The sequence below is a fragment of the Hypanus sabinus genome, chromosome 16, assembly GCF_030144855.1.
Source record: "Hypanus sabinus isolate sHypSab1 chromosome 16, sHypSab1.hap1, whole genome shotgun sequence".
Classification (NCBI taxonomy): Eukaryota; Metazoa; Chordata; class Chondrichthyes; order Myliobatiformes; family Dasyatidae; genus Hypanus; species Hypanus sabinus.
In genome coordinates, this window is record NC_082721.1 from 9,648,847 (window position 1) to 9,673,307 (window position 24,461).

Genomic DNA, 24,461 nt, shown 5'->3' on the forward strand with positions numbered 1-24,461 from the left:
TGAATTGCTTGTACTCCCTTTATTTGGTTCTTTTCACTTATTACAGTCACCAGAATTAATGACAGCAAAATAAAATTGCTCATGTGCTTGTTGTGGATAGGGGCCATTTTGTGTCAAGTGTTAAATTGCTGGGCAGGTTACAGAATGCATAGTTCAACATTTTCATTTACAGTGTCATTCTTAGTGAACGTTTAGCACAGAAGGGTAATAAAAATCAGAAGCTAAACATCAATATACATTTTAATCATCTCATTTGTCATGATCATTGCTTTCCAGCCAAGGACAGACCCATCCTATCAGAAAAGGCAGCAGATGAAGTTTGCAAAGTGTTGCTCAGCATGTTGGTATTTTACCATGACGCTACTGTGACATCACATTCTCATTTGATGATTCACAGTCAAACTATCAGTCATTTCCAGCAGTTTAATCTGCTCGCATAATTTTCTGAAAGTCTATTTACAGCAATAAGTATTAAAATAAGGTATGACTGTCAACAGCCCACCAAACATTAGGTTTTTTTTTAAAGATAGCTTTGATTCAGCACTTGACTCTGGTTTCTGCTTAAGGGAAATTAGAACTTTGGCCATGCTGAACCACAATCACCAATATGAAAAGTGCATGTTTCAGGCAGTTGCAAAATCAGTTCTACCTTCTCTCAGGACAGGTCTAAAAATCCATCTGTGAAATTAGGGTTTTTTTTAATAACAATTCAGGAGTGATATTTCTCGAAAGTACAAATGTGCAATACTAACTCACCTCGGGCATCCCACATTGCGCTGATGTGTTGAATTTGCAATGTTCAGGAAACAAAAAACATCACAGTCCACAAGATTTGTGAACAAAAGCCTAACATTTAAAGTACAATAACCATGATTTACACACAAATGTCTTTGTGTTATTACACGTGTAAAAGACTACACACTCCTACAAAATAAGCTTCAGGAGTGCTGTAACCACATTGGCCAAATTAATCTTCTGAACAGTCAAAAGATACCTCAAAAATTTTAAATGTAAAAAAATCACTTAAGTCTTTTACTCCATACATAAACCATAACAAACAGTACTGACATTCCCAATTAATATATATTGAAGCATGTGTATCAAATGTTACCTTAGAGATCTGGTAACTAAGGCTCAGGGAGTAACGTCCTCATGTTTCTTTTCTCATGTTCCCCTCCTGATAGCTCATAGGCAAATGGACACTATCCACAGCAATACTTAAGCATTCAAAAAAATTATTAAACAACTAATAATTGAAGGCTACACAAAGAAAATGTTGAACATGGTTGTAGATCAGTGGTTCTCTGCATCAGAAGTGGACCTCTTGCTAGGTACTGCACCAAAAGAAACAGCGTCTATAAAAACAACTCACAGTAATGGACATAACCTATAAGCTTAGTTACCTGCAGGATACAAGTGTTTTGCTCTAGGTAGAAGTTTATAATCCAAGCTTTCCTTACAGTTGCCAAGAATCTACTGAGAAGGATAATTGGTAACAACTCAATCTTATCAGGGGTCCATTTTAAGTTCCCTAATTTCCTGAGAAAAACCTGCAGCCAGGAAATGAAATGAGAGAAATAGGCTTCTAAAATGATGCAAGATTTAAATGAAATGTACTTCCAAGTAAAAACAATTGATTTTCTAAATAAAATTGTGCATAAAATCATTGTGATTCAAAACCAACAAAAAAATTGTGGCTACATGAATAGCTTAGAGCACAATAGAAGCAATTGATAAAGCTAGGAGATGCCTCCAAAATCAAAATTTACTTCTAATTCATTTCCGTTCCAAATGAACTGTGCCTTCTAACCCACAAATTGAAGTACTTCCTCATCGATAATAGCATTGGCTTTCCTACACACGCCATGAAATCTTGGGGATTCTCCTTTGTGTCCAAACAGCCTGATTGAATCAATGGCTCAGAGAAACCTTCTCTTCTACATTGCTGCTGTCCCAAGTTCATTTTTTTTTAAAAACCAATTCTCAGCAGCTTTTCCCTATTGCTTGCTTAATAACCTGAACTAGTTTGAGATTTTGTCAAGAAGCCTATGTTAGGGAAGACTTGTAAACGCCAATTTGAAATGAGAGATCCTTCCAAAGCTTCACTAAATAATGAAGCGTTTTTGTGGCAGGAAATGAAAAGCCTTTAATTGTATAAAAATTGCCCAAACCCAACACAGATGATACCTTTTCAACAATGTCTGCTCATTCACAAACCTTATGTGGCATTTCCTCCCATGGTTTTTAAAAGTAGTTTGGCTGCTGAAATTCAACCACTGACCACCTCATGTTCATTAACAGCCCTCCTGCTACCTGGATCATAAACTAACCAGATCTGAATTTGAACAACATTTTGCTTCTGTGAATTACTAGGTCCTATTTCTACCCAGTTTTCTAATGTAATTGCCTCATTTACATTTTGCAAACATCATACTGTCATTACTATAATTAAAAACATGCTACGTTTCCTACTGGTTTTGTATTCCCTTAAAAAAGGTATGTAGAAACAGTTTTTGCACAATCAGACCCAAAAGCTCTTACATACTGATATCGAAAGTGCAATTAAGGATGTGGAAAGTTTTGTGTGTTTCCTCATCCCAACAGTACCCAACAACAGTGACTACACCACGCATTCACGCTGAACAAAAAAAAGGAGGAAAGTAAAGAGGAAAAAACTGCATGACTTGCAATTACATAACACTGGAGATGAATAATGGATGTCTTGAGCCAAGTTTCAGAGTATATCAACAGACTCACAAGACTAGAAGTAATCGCTATCATCTTTTTTTCTGAAACTTTAAAACTTCAGCTGATTTGCCTTGTTCCCACAGAGAAATAATCCTACTTAATGCAGATTTGTTTCAAAGACAACATTTTTGTGGATTTCCACAGAAAAGGAAGTTAAAAACTCTGCATGGTGCATTTGTAAGTCCACCAGTATGAATTTCACAGCAGAAGAGTGCCAATGTCAGAAGCCCAAAATGCTGGACAGAAAACGTCAAGATCTTCGAGAACAGCCTGCCACGAAAGGATGGATTTCTGAATCTATCGTGATTGGAAGGTTGCAGAGCACATGTGTAAATATCACAGCAGTTTCCACAGTCACTTATGACGTTGAATAGTTTTCCTCTTCCGTCTCTTGAAGAAACAACAGCACCTTTAGGTTAAAAAAAAACAAGTATTACAGAGTTGAAAACAATCTACTCTCTTTTTGTAACAGTCTTGAATGAAGATGAAATGAAGATAATTGGGCAATTGTAGAGGAAGAGAAAATATTCACAAAGTAGTTTTTTACCCAACAAGCAAAAATATTGTTGGATGGTTAAAAATTATGGATGATAAACGTAGTGCCACACAAGTAGAGGGAAAGCTTGTTAATCTAAAATATATTCAATTTTTATATATTTTCTATTTGTACAAGTGCTATATAAGAGATGGAACACATTTCTTCTTGGAACCTGAATTTGAACGTCAAATGGACTTAATGAGAATTCCTAACTTTTGTCATGCCATGGACCGATACTATTAAGCAAGTGGTCCATGGATCCCAGGTTGGGAATCTCTGGCCTTAATGATCATCACTCAAGTTGATAGAGGTCACATTTGTTCAAGTTTAATCGTCATTCAACCATACACAGGAGTAACAGCCTAACGAAACAATGTCCCCCCCCCCCCCACCCCGCCCCCAGGGCCAAGATGCAAAACACAGACCCAACCGTCACACACAGCACATAAAATTAAAATAGCAGAAAAACAAAGTTACAAAAAAAAGAGTAATATGGCCTGTCCCTGAGTTCCATGGCCTGTAGATGGTGCACATATCTTGTCCTGCAGTCACGGTTTTGCAAAACAAGCCCGTAGCGGTTCCTCATCTCATGCAAGTGCAGCCACAGATTTAAACAATCCAGCTTTTTGAGAAGGCACATGGTGTGTTGGCCTTCAATAGTTGGGGGATTGAGTTCAAGAGCAGTGAAGGAATTTAGCAGCTTTGTAAAGCCCTAGTTAGACTACACTGGGAATGTTGTGTTCAGTTCTGGTCACTTCATTGTATAAAGGATGTGAAAGCTTTAGAAACAGTGCAGAAGTTTACCAGGAGGCTACCTAGATTAGAGTGGATGTGAAAGTCTTAATAAAGGCATACAAGATGATAAAAGGCATAGATTAAGTGGATAGCAACAGACTTTATAGAATAGATCGAAAGATTGGCACAGTATCCCCTTGGCTGAAGGGCCTATACTGTGCTGTAATGTTCTATTATCTCCAAAACTCTTTTTTAATAGTGGTGGGTGCCTGGAATGAGCTGTTTTTGTGGTGATGAAGGCTGATACGAAAGGGACATTTAAGAGGCTCTTAGGCAACTGATGTGCAGAGAATTGAGGGATATGGACAGAAAGAATTAGTTCAGTTAGGTATTTAATTATCAGTTTAGCTTGGCATAAAGTCGTATGCTGTTCTATGTTCTAAGAGTCAGATGCAACACAACTTCTCCGCTGTTAAAATGTGCATTCATTATAACCTCAGTATCACTCACTGCTGTAACAATGTGGCAGCAATTCTGTAGGTGATATTGATCTGGCAATAGATTTCATTCTCATGAACACCTGCCTGTACTTACAGTGGAGAAAGTCATAGAAGCCAGGGAACTCAAGGAAAGTAATAATGCCTAGAAACGTATTGACATCAAAAGGAGATGCAGCCTATCATGTTAATCCCAGGACCTGACCATGGGCATCCAAGGACAGGGACATGTGCTAATATTATTTTGTGACTGTATGTGCTGGATCGTAACTGTATGTGCTGTGTGTGACCGTGTCTGCTGTGTTTTGCACCTTGGCCCCACAGGAACATTATTTTGTTTAGCAGTATACATGTATGGTTGAATGACAGAATGTTTATGGTTGAATAAACTTGAACAGAATAATTGTTAGCAAAGTACTCACAAAATGAATAAAGGCCATGAAATGTACACTAGAGCGTTCAAATCCTACCTGTTGTAATCTTATATTTAAAGGTAATCACTTTATCATTCAATATTATAACCAAGTAGTCATTGGTCCATTAATCAACCCACAAAATTTGCATTAGATTATGATCTTTATCTAATATTGCATTTGTGTTATGGAAAAGTAACTTGCTATTTACGACTTATAAAGTTTTAATTCCATACAATGCAAAGGTACTATATTCAGACTTAGGATAAGTTCCTACTTGGTATCATCTGCCACTTCGATCTCTGCTGGAGCCGTGATGGGTGCATTGGAGTGTCCTGCCGTGGGGTCGTCTGTGTTCAGCTCTCCATTTGTTGAACTCACAACCTTCAAAAACAAATCCAGAAAATAAGTAGGTCTCTTGTTGGACAACTAAGAAAAATAATTTCAAATAACAATTTTATAAAAGTTTCTTCCAAGAAACCAAGACAAAGAAAAACAAAAGGATTATAATTCTAATGGTTAAACACAAGAGATTCTGCACATGCTGGTAATCCAGAGCAATGCGCACAGAACGCTGGAGGAACTCTGTAGATTAGGCAGCAACTATGATAGGAATAAAGAGTTCATGCTTTGGGCCAAAGGTTTCAGATGAAAATGTCAACTCTCTATTCCTTTCTGTAGTCACTGCCTTTCATGTACGTCTGTCCTCATCCCATCAGGGACAGGGTTCCTCTTGCCCTCCCCTACCACCCAACAGCCTCCACATACAGCATATAATTCCCCATATTGCTATTGTCTGTGTCTCCAGGTCATTTGCAAACAAAGGCTGAGGTAATCAATGAACTTGTCACTATCTTCAACGGGATCCCACCACCAAGCACATTATTCCCTCCCCCCAACTTTCTGCAGGGATTGCTCCCTATGCGACTCCCTTATCCATTCGTCCCTCCCCACTGATCTCCCTCCTGACACTTATCCTTGCAAGCGGAACAAGTGCTACACCTGCCCCTACATCTCCTCCCTCACTACCATTCAGGGCCCCAAAAAGTCCTTCCAGGTGAAGTGACACTTCACCTGTGAGTCTGTTAGGGTCCTATACTGCATCCAGTGCTCCTGGTGTGGCCTCCTGTATATCAGTGAGACTTGTAGATTGGGAGACTGCTTTGCCGAGCACCTATGCTCCACCCACCAGAAAAAGTGGATCTCCCAGTGGTCACCCATTTTAATTCCATTTCGTATTCCCAGTCTGACACACGAGCCCATGGTCTCCTCTACTGCCACAATGAGGCCAAGCTCAGATTGGAGGAGCAATACCTTATATTCTGCTGGGTAGCCTCTAACCTGATGGCAGGAATATAGATTTCTCAGACTTCTGGTAATGCCCCCACCCCTCTCCTTCACCACTCCCAATTCTCATTTCCGCCTCTGACTTTACCTCCTTACCTGCCCATCACCTCCCTCTGGTACTCCTCCCCCTTCCTTTTCTTTTAAGGTCTTCTGTCCTCTCCTATCAGATTCCCCCCTCTTCAGCCCTTTATCTTTCATCAATCGATTTCCCGGCTCTTTACCCCCTCCCACTCTCCTGGTTTCACTTATCACCTACTACTTTGTATTTCTTCCTCCCCTCCCCCACCTTTTTACTCCGATTTCTCATCTTTTTTCTCCAGTTCCGATGAAGGGTCTCAGCCAGAAACATTGACTGTACTCTTTTCCATTAATGCCGTCTGGCCTGCTGAGTTCCTCCAGCATCTTGTATGTACAATTCTAATGAAAGTAATTTATGATCACTAACCATTGCAAAAATGAGGTCAGTGGAAATGGTAATACCAAAACAAAAAACAAGTTAAACAAGAATTGCTCTTTCATGATCACTAAAGGATTTATAAATCTATACCAGAAGCTAACAGTTTCACAAATAGACACCTGTTTACAGTAAGTGCCTTTATTGAAGTAGGATACATGGATTTAAAGGAATTTTAAAATTTTAAAATGTCACAGTATTTCATGCTGCGATTTAAAAGTCCATATGAGATAGAATTGCAAAATAGCTTGGGCCTGCAGTCAAACTCCTGATCTCAAATACTTAGTTGTGGAAACATCACTTAACAGATGGAAATACTTTAACCCAAAGCAACAGGAACATCAAGACCAGCAGATGTGAGCATGAAAATATGATTAGCTTCACTGGTAGTTTTCTTGAGAATTTGGTTTTTTTTTGATTCGGAGCAAGAAGGCAGCAGGAGAGCACCTAAGGATTTCCAGTGGGAAGACATTTTTGAGTTCTCGGGGGAAGAGAGAGGCCAGACCGTGCAGGCGCGTGATGTCAGCCAGTTAGGCGCGAACAGTTTAAAAAGGCAGCCATATCCAGCAGGCAGTGTTGGGATTGGGCAGCAGAGTGAAAGGGCTTTGGCTCCACGGGCTTCAGTGGTAATGGGATGAAGTGAGGCAGTTATTGATTGCAAAAGGTGGTAGTATGTGTGTGAGGCCGGTTTTCTGTGGTCGGTGTCAGATGTGGGAGGTCCTGGAGTCTTCCGGCGTCCCGGACGGCCACATCTGCACCTGGTGCATCGAGATGCAACTCCTAAGAGACTGTGTTAGGGAACTGGAGCTGCAGCTTGATGACCTTTGTCTGGTCAGGGAGAGTGAGGAGGTGATAGAGAGGAGTTACATACAAGTGGTCACTCTGGGGCCACGGGGGACAGAGAAATGGGTCACAGTCAGGAGAGGGAAGGGGAAGAGTCAGGTACTAGAGAGTACCCCTGTGGCTGTACCCCTTGACAATAAGTACTCATGTTTGAGTACTGTTGGAGGGGGGGACAGCCTACCTGGGGGAAGCGACAGTGGCCGTGCCTCTGGCAGGGGACAGGACATAATTGTAGCCAGTTAAAGGGGTTGAAATGTGTCTATTTCAATGCTAAGAATATTAGGAACAAGGAGGATAAACTCAGAGCATGGATTAGTACGTGGAACTACGATGATGTGGCTGTTACTGAAACTTGGTTGGAGGAAGGGCAGGATTGGATGATGCAGGTCCCGGGGTTCAGGTGTTTTAAAAGGAATAGGATGGGAGGTAGAAAAGTGGGGGGGGGGGGGAAGAGTGGCATTGCTGGACAGGGATAGTATCATGGCTATAGAAAGGGAGGACACTGGAGAAGGAGTGTCCATGGAGTCAGTCTGGGTGGAAGTCAGAAATAGGACGGGATCGATCACTGTGCTGGGAGTAGTCTACAGGCCCCCAAATAGCCCTCGGGACACCGAGAAGCAGATAAGCAGGCAGATTTTAGAATGGTGCAGGAAATACAGGATAATAGTTATGGGTGATTTCAACTTCCCTCATATTGACTGGCACCTCCTGAGTGCAAGGGGGATAGATGGGGCTGAATTTGTCAGGTGTGTTCAAGAAGGATTCCTGACACAGTATGTGGACCGGCCGACGAAAGGAGAGGCTATACTGGATCTAGTTCTGGGTAATGAACCTGGTCAGGTGACAGTCCTCTTGATGAGGGAGCATTTTGGTGAGAGTGACCACAACTCCCTCAGCTTCAGCATAGCTATGGAAAGGGATAAAATCAGACAAAATGGTTAAGTGCTTAACTGGGGAAGGGCTAACTTTGAAGGGATGAGGCAGGAACTAGCGAGAGTAAATTGGAAACAGATGTTCAAAGGGGAAAGCACAGAAGTAATGTGGGAGAAGTTTAGGGACCACTTGAGCTGGGTTCAGGATAGGTTTGCCCCACTGAGGCAAGGAAAAAATGGTAAGAAAAGGGAACCGTGGCTGACGAAACATGTGAGGCAACTCGTCAAAAGGAAAAAGGAAGCATATGTTAGATATAAGAAGCAGGAAGAAGGAGGGGCTTATGAGAAATATAGGGTAGCCAGGAAGGAGCTAAAGAAAAGACTTAGGAGAGCTCGAAGGGGGCATGAGAAGGCCTTGGCATGTAGGATTAAGGAGAACCCCAAGGCATTCTATGTGTAGGTGAAGAATAGGAGGATGACGAGAACAAAGGTGGGACTGCTAAAGGATAAAGTGGGCAACATGTGCCTGGAGGTTGGGGAGGTCCTAAATGAATACTTTGCTTCAGTATTCACAAGTGAAAAGGATCTTGATCAGGATGAGGTCGAAATAGAGGGGGCCTGTGTGCTGGACAATGTGGAGATTAAGGAAAAAGTAGTGCTGGATCTTCTTAAAAACATTAAGATTGATAAATCCCCAGGGCCAGATGATACACACCAGGTTGTTGTGGGAATTGAGAAGAGATCGCAGGAGCATTAGCTATGATCTTTGAATCCTCTTTGGCTACAGGGGAAGTGCCGGAGGACTGGAGAATGGCAAATGCAGTTCCCTTGTTTAAAAAAGGTAATAGGGAGAAACCTGGGAACTATAGAATAGTGAGTCTTATGTTGGTGGTATGCAAACTACTGAAAAGGATTCTTAAGGATAGGATCTACGAGCATTTGGAGAAGTACAGTCTACTCATGGATAGTCAACATGGCTTTGTGAAGGGAAGATCGTGCCTCATGAACCTGATTGAGTTTTTTGAAGAGGTAACAAAAGAAATTGATGTCGATAGGGCAGTGGATGTGGTCTACATGGACTTTAGCAAAGCATTTGACAAGGTCCCTCATGAGAGACTCATCCAGAAAGTCATAAGGCATGGGATAAGTGGAACCTTGGCTGTTTGGATAAAAAATTGGCTTAAAGGAAGAAAGCAGAGGGTAGTTGTGGAAGGAAAGTATTCTGTCTGGAGATCGGTGACTAGCGGAGTGCCGCAGGGATCTGTCCTGGAACCCCTGCTGTTTGTGATTTTTATAAATGACCTGGATGTACAGGCAGAAGGATGGATGAGTAAATTTGCGGATGACACGAAGATTGGAGAAGCTGTGGATGGAGCCGTAGGTGGTCAAGGTTACAAGAGGATATAGACAGGCTGCAGAGTTGGGCAGAAAAATGGCAGATGGGAGTTCAATCCGGACAAGTGTGAGGTGATGCATTTTGGAAGGACAAACCAGAAGACTGAGTACAGGATTAATGGTCAGTTAATTAAAAGTGTGGATGAACAAAGGGACCTTGGGGTTCAAATCCATACATCCCTCAAGGTCGCTGCACAGGTTGATAGGGTAGTTAAGAATGCCTATGGGATGCTAGTCTTCATTAACAGGGAGATTGAATTCAAGAGTAGAGAAGTTATGTCGCAACTCTACAAGTCCCTGGTGAGACTGCACTTAAGAGTATTATGTTCAATTCTGGTCACCTCATTATAGGAAGGATGTGGAAGCTATGGAGAAGGTGCAGAGGAGATTTACCAGGATGTTGCCTGGTTTGGAGAACAAGTCATATGAAGCAAGGTTAGCAGAGCTGGGACTTCTCTCTTTGGAGCGTAGAAGAATCAGAGGGGACTTGATAGAGGTCTACAAGATTATGAGAGGCACAGATAGGGTGGATAGTCAGTACCTGTTTCCCAGGGCACCAATAGCAAACACCAGAAGGCAGATGTACAAAATTAAGGGAGGGAAGTTTAGCGGAGACATCAGGAGTAAGTGTTTTTTTTTTAAAACACAGGGGGTTGTGAGTGCCTGGAATTACTTGCCAGGGATGGTGGTGGAGGCTAAAACATTAGGGGCATTTAAGAGCCTCTTGGACAGGCACATGGATGAAAGAAAAATGGAGGGTTATGGGGTAGTGTGGGTTTAGTAGTTTTTTTTTAAGGATTATATGGGTTGACACAACCTGGAGGGCTGAAGAGCCTGTACTATGCTGTAGTGTTCTAAGGTTCTATGGTTCTAATTGCCCTTCTGAAGGGCTTACTTGGCCCTTTCAGAAGGCAACTACAAAACAATCATAATGGACAGGTCTGAAGTCAAGTATAGCAGAATAGATATTGACAGTAAAGCACATTAACTTTTAATAGAATCTGGTCTCTTTTGGTCACCCATCGTTTCAAAGATTAATTGTCATTTTTCTTTCCAAATTTGGGACTGTTAACCAAATTAAAATTTCAGATGGTCACAGAAGTTCCTCACTTAGGTTGAGAGTCCACGCCAGTACTAAAACATTGCTTCACTGCTGACAAGTTTACTCCTACGTGTTAAGTGTGCATAGAGCCAAAACGGCAGAGTAGTATAATTAAATGTTTTTACTGAGTCATGTTAGTAATGATACACTCTGGGCAACTTAGTGTGGGAGTGACAAACCAGGCCGGCTGAAACAAAAACGTGCACTTGAAAGAAAGAGGCAGGCAGAGAGACAGAGAGAGATTTCTGCGCATACGAGGCCCAATCGATTCACCACGTGATCGATCAGCCACATGTGCTCTCACCCCATTCTTGCAATCGATTAGATACGGTACACCACAGATAAAATTTAATTCCTGTATTTCGATAAATACAGAAAATCCTCCCTATGACTGATTCAATCAATATCACCTAAAGGTGATTTAACTCCTTGTTTATCTACTTACAAATCATTGATTTCACTTTTCTTTTGTGGATTATTTTCTTCCTCCAAATAACTTATAAATTACTCATAATATGAGAATAGACCTACCCTAAAACATTTCTTGGTCAATCTTAAACTAATAAAACTCCATGCTAGGTTGGAGAAATGCAGCACAATTTAAAAAACATTTTAAAAACACATCTTTGCTTATAAGGATTAAAGCATCATTTAGAAGATAAGTGTGAAGATGTAGAAGGTCTTGTGGTCGGATGAGACTGAAGTGGAACTTTCTGTCCTCAACACTAAGTGGTACGTGTGGTGTAAGTCTAATACCATGCAGTCAGGTAACACCATCCTACTTGTAAAGTATGGTGGAAGTAGCATCATGCTATGGGGATGCTTTTCAGCAGTAGGGACTGGAAATCTGATCAGGACTGATGGGAAGGTGAACGCTCTAAATAAAGAGAGATCATGGATAAAAATCTGCCAGCATCTATCAATGTTACCATCTATTAAACGGGGGAGGAGTTTCATCTTTCAGCAAGGAAACGATCCAAACCACAATGCCAGAGTGACCGTGAGTGGCTTCAAATGAAGAAAATTGATGTCCTTTGAGTGGCCAGTCAGTTGTGACCCTGACCCTATTGAACATCTCTGACAAGACATCAAGACTGCTGTCCACTGCCATTCCCCAACTAACCTGGCAAAGCTTGAGCAAGCTTGCAAGGAGGAATGGCAAATCTTGCTCCATCACGTTGTGGCAAGCTAATATAGATTTATCCAAAAACATGACCAGCTGTAATAGCTGCGAGAGGTGGTTTAACTAAGTATTGAGTGGGGTGGGGGGGGGGGGGAATATGTACTTTGAACAGCTGACATTTCAGTTTTGAATGCTTTACAATGTTTCCTGTTTTTTTTTTTAGCCCTGCTGTGAAGAAAGGAGCATGTGATTCACAAATAAAAATTCTCAGTTAAATTGATCAAAATCCCTGGTTGTAATACTCATTTAAGAGAACAAAGGGTTGGGGGCTGAATACTTTTACAAGGCACTATACATATGCTATCTTATGCATTTATATTTATTGTATTCTTTATTTTATTGTCTTCACTTTTTTTCTTTAGTATTTGTACAGTTTGTTGTCTTTTGCACATTGGTTGTTTGCCCGTCCTGTTAGGTGTGGTCTTATATTTTTCCTATTGGTTCTTGTATTTATTGTGACTGCCTGCAAGAATATGAATTTTAGTGTTGTATATGATGACATATTCAAATGATAATAAACTTACTTTGAACATTTTTTGAGCTGCACTGAATCTGGAATAACAATTATTTTGCTCTCCTTTACACCTGTGTATTGAAAATAACATTAAGAAATCTTGAATGTTGTAAATTTTGTTGCTGTTCCTCTCCGCACCTTGTGATGCACTGGGTGGCAATCTTGCCCTTTCTTTAGAATTTGTCTTTTTTTTAAAAACCATGCTGAGTTGCTAGCTCAACACTCAACCCAGCATGGATGGAAAGTGTGAAAGGAGCCGGCTGGATTTGAATCTGGGAGCACTCGCCTCAAAGGCCGGTGCAGGAGCCACTCTACACCACAGTCTGGCAGATTGAACATTTTAGAATCTATAAATTGGTAACAGTTAAGCACCAATTTCTGGTTGCACTTAGCATTAGAGTAATTACCATCTATGAGTACCACACACAAATTTCTCATTAATTGTGTATGTGGGCTTGTTTTGCTGTTGTTGATTGTTGTTTGTTGTGTTCTGTGTTGTTTTGCTGAGTATGGTGAGCATGCTATGTTTGCACTGAAATGGTGTGGTGACATTAGCGGGTTGCACTCAACGCATCCTGAAGGGGTTGGCTGGCTGCTAACGCAAAAGACAGATTTCACTGTATGTTTCGATATACACTTGGTAAGTAAATCTGAATCTGAACTGAACTGCATCATGAACGTCACTTGAAATCCAGTTACAATGTTAAAAAAAACAAGGTTGAGAACACAGGTGTTAATTACTGGAGATATTAGCTTGTGGGAATGGCACGTTAGCTTTGTAGGAGATGGTTATCCAACACATGCAGGAAGGTACCTGAACAGAACCAGCAAGCCTGTCTGATGCTAGATGTGTTCCCAAATGATGAGCACTGGGCTGGCAGCGGGTATGAAGTTCCCATGCTCCATTGCGATCTGCCAACTGCCAACATTTAAGGTGGGTTGGGGGCCAGTGGTGGGGGGTGGGAGGGGGAAGGGAAGAGAAACAAAAGAAAAAAAACCAAAAAACAGAAAAAGTGAGGGAAAAGTAATGCTAAAAGCAAGCAGATACAGCAATTACAAACGGAGCAAATTAGTAAATCAGCCAAATTAAAATCACAGGATGCATTTAAAACAAATGTCAATGAAGAGGCAATTTCTATAAGCAAGCAGAAACAAAACAGTAAAGGTGCAAGAGCATTCGATGAAAAAATGGCTGCTTACAAAAAAAAATGCATGCTTTTACTTGCAATCCATTTTAAGATTTTGAAGTTCCCAATTTTAATTTAAAAAGTATTTCAAATTATGTTTGTATGATTATTCTATATACAAATCAGTAACTAAGTCCATCAGAGCAGGCAGCGAAGCAAGACAGGTGATGTTTGTGAAGATGCAGGGTACAAGCTGGACAGCTGTCATTTGATTAGTACTCATTCTTACAGGGCAATGGAGAAATAAACTTTGATAGTAATAGTCACTTAGGGTCAACAGCAACAGAAGCACTTCAGCAGGAATTTGCAATTCTTTATGTCAAGTTGTACGTCTGCAGAATACGTTTTTTTCTGTTAATGTTATTGTGCTATTACTTTGTGTGCTGTATGTTGGTCCTTTAGGAACATTATTTTGTTGAGCCGTATAGTTGTGGAGGCTTGAATGACAATAATTTTGAACTTGAACATGGCATTTTTGAATGAATTCAGAGAAGTTAAGATAGTACTTAGAACAGTATTGTGCTGGCTGAAAACATTGATTGTTTCTTTCCCTCCATAGATGTTGCCTGACGTGTGTGTTGTTCTGGATTTCCAGCATCTGCAGAACATCTTCTGTATATGATGCAGTGACACTAGTCCTCTTGGAAAACAGATGGTTAGAAACCTTGCAATTAGGAGCTGGTGTAAGTCATTCAGCCCTTCAAACCTGCTCTGCCATTCAGTACAATAACAGCTGATCCTGTCTCATTATCATATTTCCACCCACTTCATTCCCATTGGTGCCTTTTGTGTATAGTGCTTTATCCATCTCTTCTGTAAATATATTTAGTCATTTCGCCTCCAATGCATTGGTTTGAAAGTAAGCAAGGTTCATAACAGAGTGGAGAGACATCTCCCCATCTTAGTCTTATGTGTCTTAATTCCACAACTGAGATTGTGACACCTCATCTGGACCCCAACATCTTTCTGCATTCCAGTCTGTCTATCACCTAAATACTCAGCTACACACTAGGGGCAACTGACCTGCGTGGTGTGATGTGCAAGGAGCCATAGCACCCAGAAGAAACTTGTGTGATCACGGGCAAAACATGCAAGCTCCACACAGACAGCAGGAGACCAGACAGAACCTGGGTGTCTGGCAGTGTGAGGAAGCAGCTCTACCCTACGTTTACATTGTAGGGAGGCCCTGTAGGGTACAACTACTTTCTCATTTGGGATTGAAAGGCTTATCATTAGAGGAGCATTTGATGGCTCTGGGCCTATACTCACTGGAATTCAGAAGAATGATGGTTGATTTCATTGAAATCTATTGAATGTTGAAAGGCATCCATAGAGTGGATGTGAAGAGTGTGGAGGGGGAGTCTAAGACCAGAGGACACAGCCTCAGAATAGAGGACATTCATTTAGAATGGAGATGATGAGGAACTTCTTTAGCCAATTAGTGGTCAATCTGCAGAATTCGTTGCCAGGGCAGCTGTGGAGATCAAGTCATTGGGTATAATTAAGATAGAGGTTAGTCAGGGCATGAAGGGATTATGGAGAGAAGGGAGGAAACTGGGGTTGAGAGGGAAATGGATCAGCCATGATGAAATGGTGGAGCAGACTTGATGGGCCAAATCCTTCTTCTGAGTTCTCGTGTGGCATCTCACCACCTTAGGATTCATTCAGCAAGCACGGAGCTGAATTCCTTGAGAGAATTTCTATTTGTAGACTAAAAGACTGGAAAGAAGATACTTGTGTTGACATATTTAAAAGAAAGAAGCATTTCCAATTATTTTGCACCATTATTGTTCCTTCCAAGACATCACAAAGCATGGAGTTTGATGTTCTCCCCATGACCACGTGGGTTTCCCCCAGATGCTCTGGTTCCCTCTCACATTTCAAAGACACGCAGGTTATGGTTAGCAAGCTGTGAGCATGCTATGTTGGTCACAGAAGCATGTCCACACTTGTGGGCTTCCCAGTATAATCCTTGATTTGATTTATTTCACTGTATGTTTTGATGAATGTGACAAATAAAGCAAATCTTTATCTTTAATCTTTAAATATATTCATTGTTTATAATATAATAACCAAGATTAATGTTGGAGTTGTGTACAAGCCTTTAGTTTTGCTCATCTCTATCTACAATTAGAAGTAAATTTAGTTCAGGGTGCAGATTATTTTCTAATCCTGATGTGTTCTGCAGTAAAGTTCACACAGAGTAATTCAGTATCAACAAGGTAAAATGAGGCTTTTGTCCTGATGCTATCATTTGGTTTCAAAATCACTTTGAATTAAGTTAAAATCACAGCAACGCTCAAATTCAAACACTATACACAGAATCTCTCATGAATGAGCGAAGCATTATCAGATGCATGTCACAGACCTGTGTAATAATTCAGTGATCCAATGAAAACTTTGACAAATGCAAAGCTCATTTTAATATTCCATTATGTTCAATAGTTTCTCTTCACAAGCTTTTCATCATTTAAACCAAACATATAGATACACTAAGAGTGAAAGAATGTTGCAGCAAATACCACTGTTCAAAATGAAGCAGCCTGCAAACATTATGAGCAGTATTAAAAGAAAAAGATGATGTCATGGTCATGCAATAACCAATTCTTCTTTTCCTTCCTGAACTTCAACTTCTCTATTTCAGAGGATGGGATAATTACCAACATTAATCTGAACCCTCCAATGATGAGTTGCCATAAAATTACCCTTCTCTTTGATTTCAACAGACAACCTGACCACTGTGCCACCTTGGTTTATTCATCAGCTGTTCTAAAACTGCTTTATACACAACTTCCCAGGAACAGGCTTTGATTAAGGTCCCTGTGGCACCATTTTTCCCTCATAGCTTTGATGACCATCAATTCTATTTTCTGTTCCTGCACAGAATATAAAATTTTCAGTTCTGCATTTTCACCTGGTGGAACTTGGAATCTTTCTCTCCCTTTTTCAAATCCTGCATCATGATACAGATTAGTGACAAATATTCAATAAAACTATTGACTCCAACAATCGTTGGGATGGCACCTCCTGTTACCTTGATTCTTGTACAAACTGTACTCTATTCTCTGTTTCTTCAGCTCCATTATATTTGTTCTGACAACATCAGCATTACCAAGACATTTTTGTTTTCCCTCCATCATGATCAACAGAGTTCTCCCTTTTGTTGATAATATACAAATATTTAATCTCTCTTGCCTTCCACCCTTTCAGAAATTCATTTATACCACTTTCTTCCCTTTCATAGTCCCTGCTTCTGTACTTGACAAAACTTGTCTCACAAGTGATTCTGCAGATGCTGGAAATTCAGAGCAACACACGCAAAAAGGTACAAGAACTGGGCAGGTCAGGCAGCAGCTGTGGAGGGGAATGTACTTGACATTTTGGGACAAGATGTTGACTGTTTATTCCTCTCTATAGATGCTGCCTGATCTGCTGATTTCTTCCAGCATTTTGTGTGTTGGCTCACTCATTTTCCAGTTCCGATACAAGATTTTCAACTTGAAACATTAGTGTTTCTTTCTCCACAGATGTCACCAGACCCCATTATTTCAAGTACTTTTGCATTTTTGATTTTCAGCATCAACAATATTTTAATTTGCTCCTTGTGTAGGCAACACTGCTTTAATATTACCACTACACTATGGCAGAGTCCCACTACAGCTGTGAGGATTCAATTTGTCTCATTTCTACATCTTTTAACACAGAAAATTTCATGCACATAAGTTTTCTATTAATGCACTAGTATCTTGCCAGAAATCTAGATAACCTTGGTCAGCTCACTGCTAGAACACAGTAGAGAATTGTACTCTTTGCATCATACTGCACATGTAATGGAACAAAAGGAGGCAGAAGGGAGATCCAAGGGAATGTTCGCCAAGCTAGAAAGGGTTGGCTAAAATGTGGTGGTGTTTCCTTTAAAAGTTAACCGATTTTTTATAAAAATAAAAAAAAAATTATGACAGGCTTCCTTTACCAGACTTGTTAATATCTACAGGTGATAGATTTAAGTTAAAGAAACAGAGGGAAAACTGAAGATGATTTTCCTCCACCCTAACAACAATAGGGATCTGGAACTCTGTCTGAAAGATGTGGTAAAGATCAAACCATTTAGAGCAAGGGTTCGCAACCTTTTTTTGTGCCATGTACCTCTACCATTAACAGAGGGTCCATGGAGCCCAGGTTGGGAAACTCCAATTTAGAGAAGCCTTGATGTGCAATAACAAGAACAGGAAAGGAATAGCTTTGGGGAAAGAAGTTTGCACAAAGTGGGCTGGATGGCTTCCTTCTGCTTTTAAAAGTATTGTGATTCTGTACCATTAAGCTACAATTATAACAGAGTAATTAACACACAGCACTGTGCAAAAAGTCTTAGGCACATATATATAGCTAGGCCGTCTAACACTCTTGCACTGTACTGCTGCTCTAAAGAGAAAAATAATAAACTCATGTCATACACACATGAGGAACTAAGAGCAGGTCAGGCAGCATCTATGGAAAAGAGTAAACAGTCAATGCTCAAGGCCGAGTCCAAGTTGCTTTGAATTCCAGCATCTGTAGACCTTGTTTGAAACTTCATGTCAATGGTGAGTGATGATAAACTGGATTCTGATATGGGTCTCTATTGTGGACAGAGTGGGAAGGGGGGCAAGGAGGAGGGAATCATGGTTGGGAAGAGAGGAAGGGAGAGGGGAGGGAGTGGGAAGCACCAGAGAGACATCCTATACATATGAACATAAGAAACAGGAGCAGGAGTAGACCATCTGGCCCGTTGAGCCTGCTCCGCCATTCAATAAGATCATGGGTGATCTGACCATGGACTCATCTGTAAGGAGCAACAAACCAGTTCTGTGGAATCAAATGACCTTGCCTGGTGTTTCAGGGTTGTGTGTGCTTGCACCCCTGCCACCCCACCCAGCCCTGACACTTCTTCTCTGCCACTTGATCCACACCCTTCCCATGGCACTCCATCCTCAGCATACACATCACTGAGGATCTCGCGTGGTCTGTACATAGCAGCTATGTGCTGAAAAAAGCACAACAGCGCCTCTTTCACCTCAGACAGTTGAAGAAGTTTGATATGGGCCCCCAAATCCTAAGGACTTTCTATAAGGGCACGACTGAGTGCATCCTGACTGGCTGTGTCACAGCCTGGAATGGGAACTGTACCTCCTTCAATCGCAAAACTCTGCAGAGAGTGATGCAGACAGACCAGCACATCTGTAGATGTGAACTTCCCACTATTCAGGACATTTACACAGACAGGTGCGTAAAAAGGGCCTGAAGGATCATTGGGGACCAGAGTCACCCCAACCACAAACTGTTCCAACTGCTACCATCTGGGAAACGGTACCGCTGCATTAAAGCTAAGACCAACCAGCTTCGGGACAGCTTCTTCCACCAGGCCATCAAACTGATTAATTCACACTGATACAATTGCATTATATTGACTGTCCTGTTGTACATACTACTTATTACAAATCATTATAAATTGCACATTTAGACGGAGATGTAACGTAAAGATTTTTACTCCTCACGTTTGTGATGGATGTAAGAAATAAAGTCAATTCAATTATTTTAGATGCATTTTATTTTATAGTGCGCAAGGTTGTCAAAGGGTGCAGATTTCAAACTGCTGTCAAAAATTTGCTGGCAGCTATTTGAATAATATCTATCTGGATGCATATTACTTGGTCATTTTCACATTTCCTCAACATTACAGTTATTTCACAGAATTCCCATTTCTAATTAAATCATTCAAGTGCGTACCTGTTTGGTTAGTTGTGGTGCTTTGTCTCGGTTGGGTGGTGAGAGTGGTATGTCAGCATGGATTGAACCAATTGGAGTTGGCTGAAGTCAATGGGGGTAGGGGGTGGGAGGGAAAACAAAAAGTCACATTACAAAATGATTTTATTGCTCCCTTGAGTCGCATTGAAACAGCTTTTTCTCTTTAGAGTATATTAAATGACTGGGGATCCAGCTAGCTTGTATTAATCAATATCATGCATGGGGTGAAAACACCCTAGAAACAGCAAGATGAAAGAATAAATTAACAGATAAACAAGATATGAAGCACAGAAAGAACAATAGAACTAAAGTAAGACAGAGAATGCCAATAACACCTAGTAAAGAATAAAAGTACATTTTAGACTGCTTATGCCCACTCACTGCAGGCCAACAGCACTGAGCTACATTCACTTAGTCAATAGCACAATAGATGCTGGAAATCCAGAGTAACACACATAAAATGCTGGAGGAACTCAGCAGGTCAGGCAGCATCTATGGAAATGAAGAAACAGTCAATGTCAAGCTGAGACCCTTCGTCAGATCATCAATTCCAGCTTCTCTGCCAAAGAGTAGGTCGCTGATGGGGGTAGACCTGCAGTACTTGAAGTTCTTAATGTTCAGCTTTGTCTTGTGATCATTAAAAGGACATTTTAAAAAAGATGAAAACACCTTTGGTTGGCTTCCGAGAGGCCGCTTCATCTGAATGTGCCGCCATCTTACCAGAAGTTTACAAAATATGCCTGTGATATTAAATGTGACTCTGGTCAGGCCACACCATGAATACTAACCTGAACTCCATGACCAAAGCATGAATAGTACATCCTAAGAATCTTGCAGGCAGCAAGATTTAGAGGCCATGAGGAAGGTCTAAAAAATCTTGGATTAAACCTTCAAAGGGAAGGTGGAGGACTGGATCCAGAAAGAGAATACATTGAACTAGGTTGAATAATGGTTTAAGATCACTTCGGGTTACAGTAAACCATGTTTATAAATGCATGCAGAAATGGTACACAGGAATTTGAGAGGAAGGCAGTAATCTCGCTAAAGATTCAAAGAAAAGTTACATGAATGGATTGCAGCTTGAAACAACCTCAGGATGACTGAATAATCTCAGTTCATGTACTCAAGCAGCCTAGATTTAGTGAAGATTCAGTCAATAAGAGGTAGACAGATTACTGATTAAAGTATGAAATGGAGGTGGGGTGTAATCAGGAACAATTAGAGACATGCTGCTGGAATGACCTGCAGTGCATTTTGCAGGTAGTGCTCACTGCAGCCACCAACACGCTGGTGAAAAAAAAGTAATTGTTTTGGGTGATTCTTCCACTGACACGAGCAGCTCCAGGCTGCATAGTAGCACAGAGGTTAGTGCATTACTTCACACTTGCTTCAATTCCTGCCGCTGTCTATAATGAGTTCGTATGCTCTCCCTGTGACCACATGGGTTTCCTCCCACAGCCCAAAGACGTACAGGTTAGTAGGTTATTCGGTCACATGGGTGTAACTGGGTGATGCAGGCTCATTGGACCAAAAGGGCCTGTTACCATGCTATATCTCTAAATAAAATTGACAGGCAATGCTATTAGAGCTGCAATTCCCGCCTCTTAGGAAACCTATAGGTCAACTGTTAATCTGGATTGACAACAGCCATCACGTTTTCACTTTGTTTTGGGGGGGTGGTGGTGTACGTCAAACTTGACATCCTTTATGTGGTAGGCCAGGGTACAGTGTTCATTTTTATTTGTTAAATTCCTTGAATGCACCAACCTTCCAACCTTTCCTTGACGGCATTTCCATGTACAATGATTCTTTTCTGTACATTGTCAAAGTAGCAATACTACGTGAATTTTGACAACAAGATGGTGCATTATTCAACTTCAAACATGAAACTCTTCAATTTAAACTTCATGTGGACAATTTCATTAGCAATGAGGATCGAAGTGTGGTGTTCAATCATTAAATAATCAAACCAGACCAAACTTCAGAAAGAAGAAAAAATGTGATCTAAGTGACTTTAATGGTAGAATGATCATTGGTGCCAGACGGGGTGGTTTGAGTATCTCAGAAACTGCAAATATCCTGGGGTTTTCAAACACAAGTCTCTATAGAGTTTACAGAGAATAGTGCGAGGAACAAAAAAAACATCCAGTGAGTGACAGTTCTGTGGATGAAAATGCCTTGTTAATGAGAGTTGTCAAAAGAGAATGCCCAGATGGTTCAAGCTGACAGAAGGGTAACAGTGAATCAAATAACTGTGTGTTAAAAGTGTTGTACAGAAGAGCACAGCAAGTTGCACTTTGAAGTGGATGGCAGTAGCAGCAAACAACGAACATTCGGGAGCCCCAAGTATACAGCTCAAATCAACTAAGGATTGAAACTAGTGGTCATGATATTTCTCTCCTAAGAAACACCAACATTAAATGACTGGATTTTTTTTTTTGTTGCTGCTTTTAAAAGATTCAGAGCGCAAGAGATGGTTTAAAAATGTGAAAGGCCATTCAAAATCTGTAATATACTTACTAATGGTTTGCCAACCCAATCATATTCATAATCAAACACAAAGCCATTTCTATCGAACAAATCTGTGAAGAGTTTTCTCAAATATTCATAGTCCGGTTTTTCAAAAAAATCAAGTCTTCGTACATAGCGGAGGTACGTTGCCATTTCTTCTATAAAAAAGAGAACTTGAATCAAATTTTATACTTCAACATATTGACAAATAACCTTAGTAATGTGTACAAGTATTTGTAATGTATGCTCAGAGCAAGAATGGAAATGGAGTAGGAAAATTCAATGTTTTCTCCCCCCCCCCTCCACCCCGAGTTACAGTTGCAGGAAGTTAGTTTGTGAACCTTTTGCAGTTACCTGGTTTTCTGCATTAATTACTCAAAATATGGTCTGATCTTCATCTAAGTCACAGTAACAGACAACTACAATCTGCTTAAAGTAATATCACACAAACTATTGTACTTTTGGAAAAGTACACAAACCCTTGTATTTAAAAAATGGTAGAAACACCTTTAGCAGCAATAATCACCATCAAACGTTTCCTGTAGCAGCTGATCAGACTTGCACAATGGCTAGAAGGAATTTTAGACCATTCCTCCATACAAAACTGTTTCAGTTCATCAATATTTCTGGGATACCTTGCACGAACAGCCCTCTTCAGGTCATGCCACAGCATCTCAATTGGATTAAGATCCAGACTCTGACTTGGCCATTCCAAAACACAAATTTTTTTCTTTTTAAACCGTTCTGTTGTTGATTTAAACTTGTGTTTCAGATCATTGTCTTATTGCATCATCCAACTTATTACGCTTCAGGTGACGGACAGCTATCCTGACATTCTCCTGTAAAATGTCTTAATACAATTTTGAATTTATTGTTTTCTCAACGATTACAAGCTGTCCAGGCCCTGAGGCAGCAAAGCAGCCCCAAACCATGATGCTCCTTCCACCATGCTTCACAGTTGGGATGAGGTTTTTGTGCTGATGAGCATTGCCCTTTTTCCTCCAAACATAGTGGTGTGCAGTTCTGCCAAAAAGTTGAACTTTTGTCTCATCTGTCCATGGAACATTGTTCCAGAAGCATTGTGGAACATCCAGGTGGTTGTTTGCAACTTGTAATACACAACAATTTTTTTTTTTTTGGAGAGCAGTGGTTTCTTCTGTGGTGTCCTTCCATGAACACTATTCTTGTTCAGTGTTTTTCTTATAGTGGACACATGAACAGAGTCTTTAGCAAATTCTAGAGATTTCTGTTACCCTTGGGTTTTTTTTTTCACCTCCTTCAGCATTGCACATTGTGTGCGATCTTTGCAGGACTCCCTCTCCTAGGGAGTGTTGCTTTTGTGCTATTAGTTTAGGTAGATTGTGCGTCTATTATTGTGACTTAAATAAATGAAGATCAGACCACATTTTATGAGTAATTAATGCAGAAAACCAGGTAATTGCAAAGGGATCACAAACCTTTTCTTGCAACCATGCACTATTATCAGTGCACGCTGGGTAACTTACAGTGTGGAGTGACAATCCAAGCCTGCTGAGATGAGAACATGCACATTCAAAAGCTCACCCCAGAAGAAAGTGCCTCCTCCACATAACAGCCCCACTCGATTCAACTGCAATCAATCATCTGCATGCACGCTTGCCAATTCTCGCAATCGATCAAGTAAGTATATCAATTAAGTATATGCAACAAATAAATCATACTGGCTCATGATGCATCTTAGATGCTTTTTAATTTGTCCCTAGGCACAATTATTTTAATAAGTTAATTGTGAAGAAGATGCATATAGAACCCTTTTGGTGCATGACCTAATTCAGGAGTTAATATAACCGAGTTTTCTTTTCAGATTCTTCAAAGCATGCATTCAATTTGCATCTGAAGTTATACCCAACAGGATTTATATTTCATGTTTAGTTAGAACTGAAACTGTAAAGGGGAAAAAATATTTCTTAAGAAAATCAAATGAACAGACCTGACAAAATGGGATCTTTACAAGGCTGCATTGGTTCATGGTAATTACCTTCTGATGACCGTCTGAATTTAACTGCCTAACCTTTGACAAATACCATTAGTCTTTGCTGATGACACAGTGGCATCCTCAACCAGAGAATGCCAGAGCTTCTGGGCTGGAATCTGGCTGGCTCCTTGCACGAGTTTCACCTGGGTTATGTTGGGTGTCGAGCTAGCAACTCGGCCTTGTAAAACAGACAAAACACTAAAGAAATGGCAAGGTTGCCACCTGATGTGCTAAAAAAGCATAGGGAGGAACTTTACCTTTTACCAATACCACTATGCAAGAGGTCCACAGACCACAGGTTGGGAACCGCTGTTCCAGACAGAC

The 24,461-nt window shown here is 40.6% G+C and overlaps 1 protein-coding gene across 4 annotated transcripts in view; it reads right to left on the reverse strand.

Annotated features, from left to right (window-relative positions):
- LOC132405996 (casein kinase I) overlaps positions 1-24,461 on the reverse strand; it is a 140,933-nt gene continuing 116,472 nt past the window's right edge. Inside the window, exons 9-13 of one of the 4 annotated variants that reach the window (XM_059991099.1) lie at positions 22,133-22,278; positions 19,595-19,675; positions 13,456-13,560; positions 5,209-5,315; positions 1-3,157 (exon numbers count right to left, since the gene is read on the reverse strand). In XM_059991099.1, coding sequence (XP_059847082.1) covers positions 3,103-3,157; positions 5,209-5,315; positions 13,456-13,560; positions 19,595-19,675; positions 22,133-22,278 — 494 coding nt within the window. In that variant the 3' untranslated portion in view covers positions 1-3,102. Of the gene's footprint in view, positions 3,158-5,208; positions 5,316-13,455; positions 13,561-19,594; positions 19,676-22,132; positions 22,282-24,461 lie in introns of all 4 variants that reach the window. The other 3 variants (XM_059991098.1, XM_059991101.1, XM_059991100.1) reach the window with 3 other exon arrangements.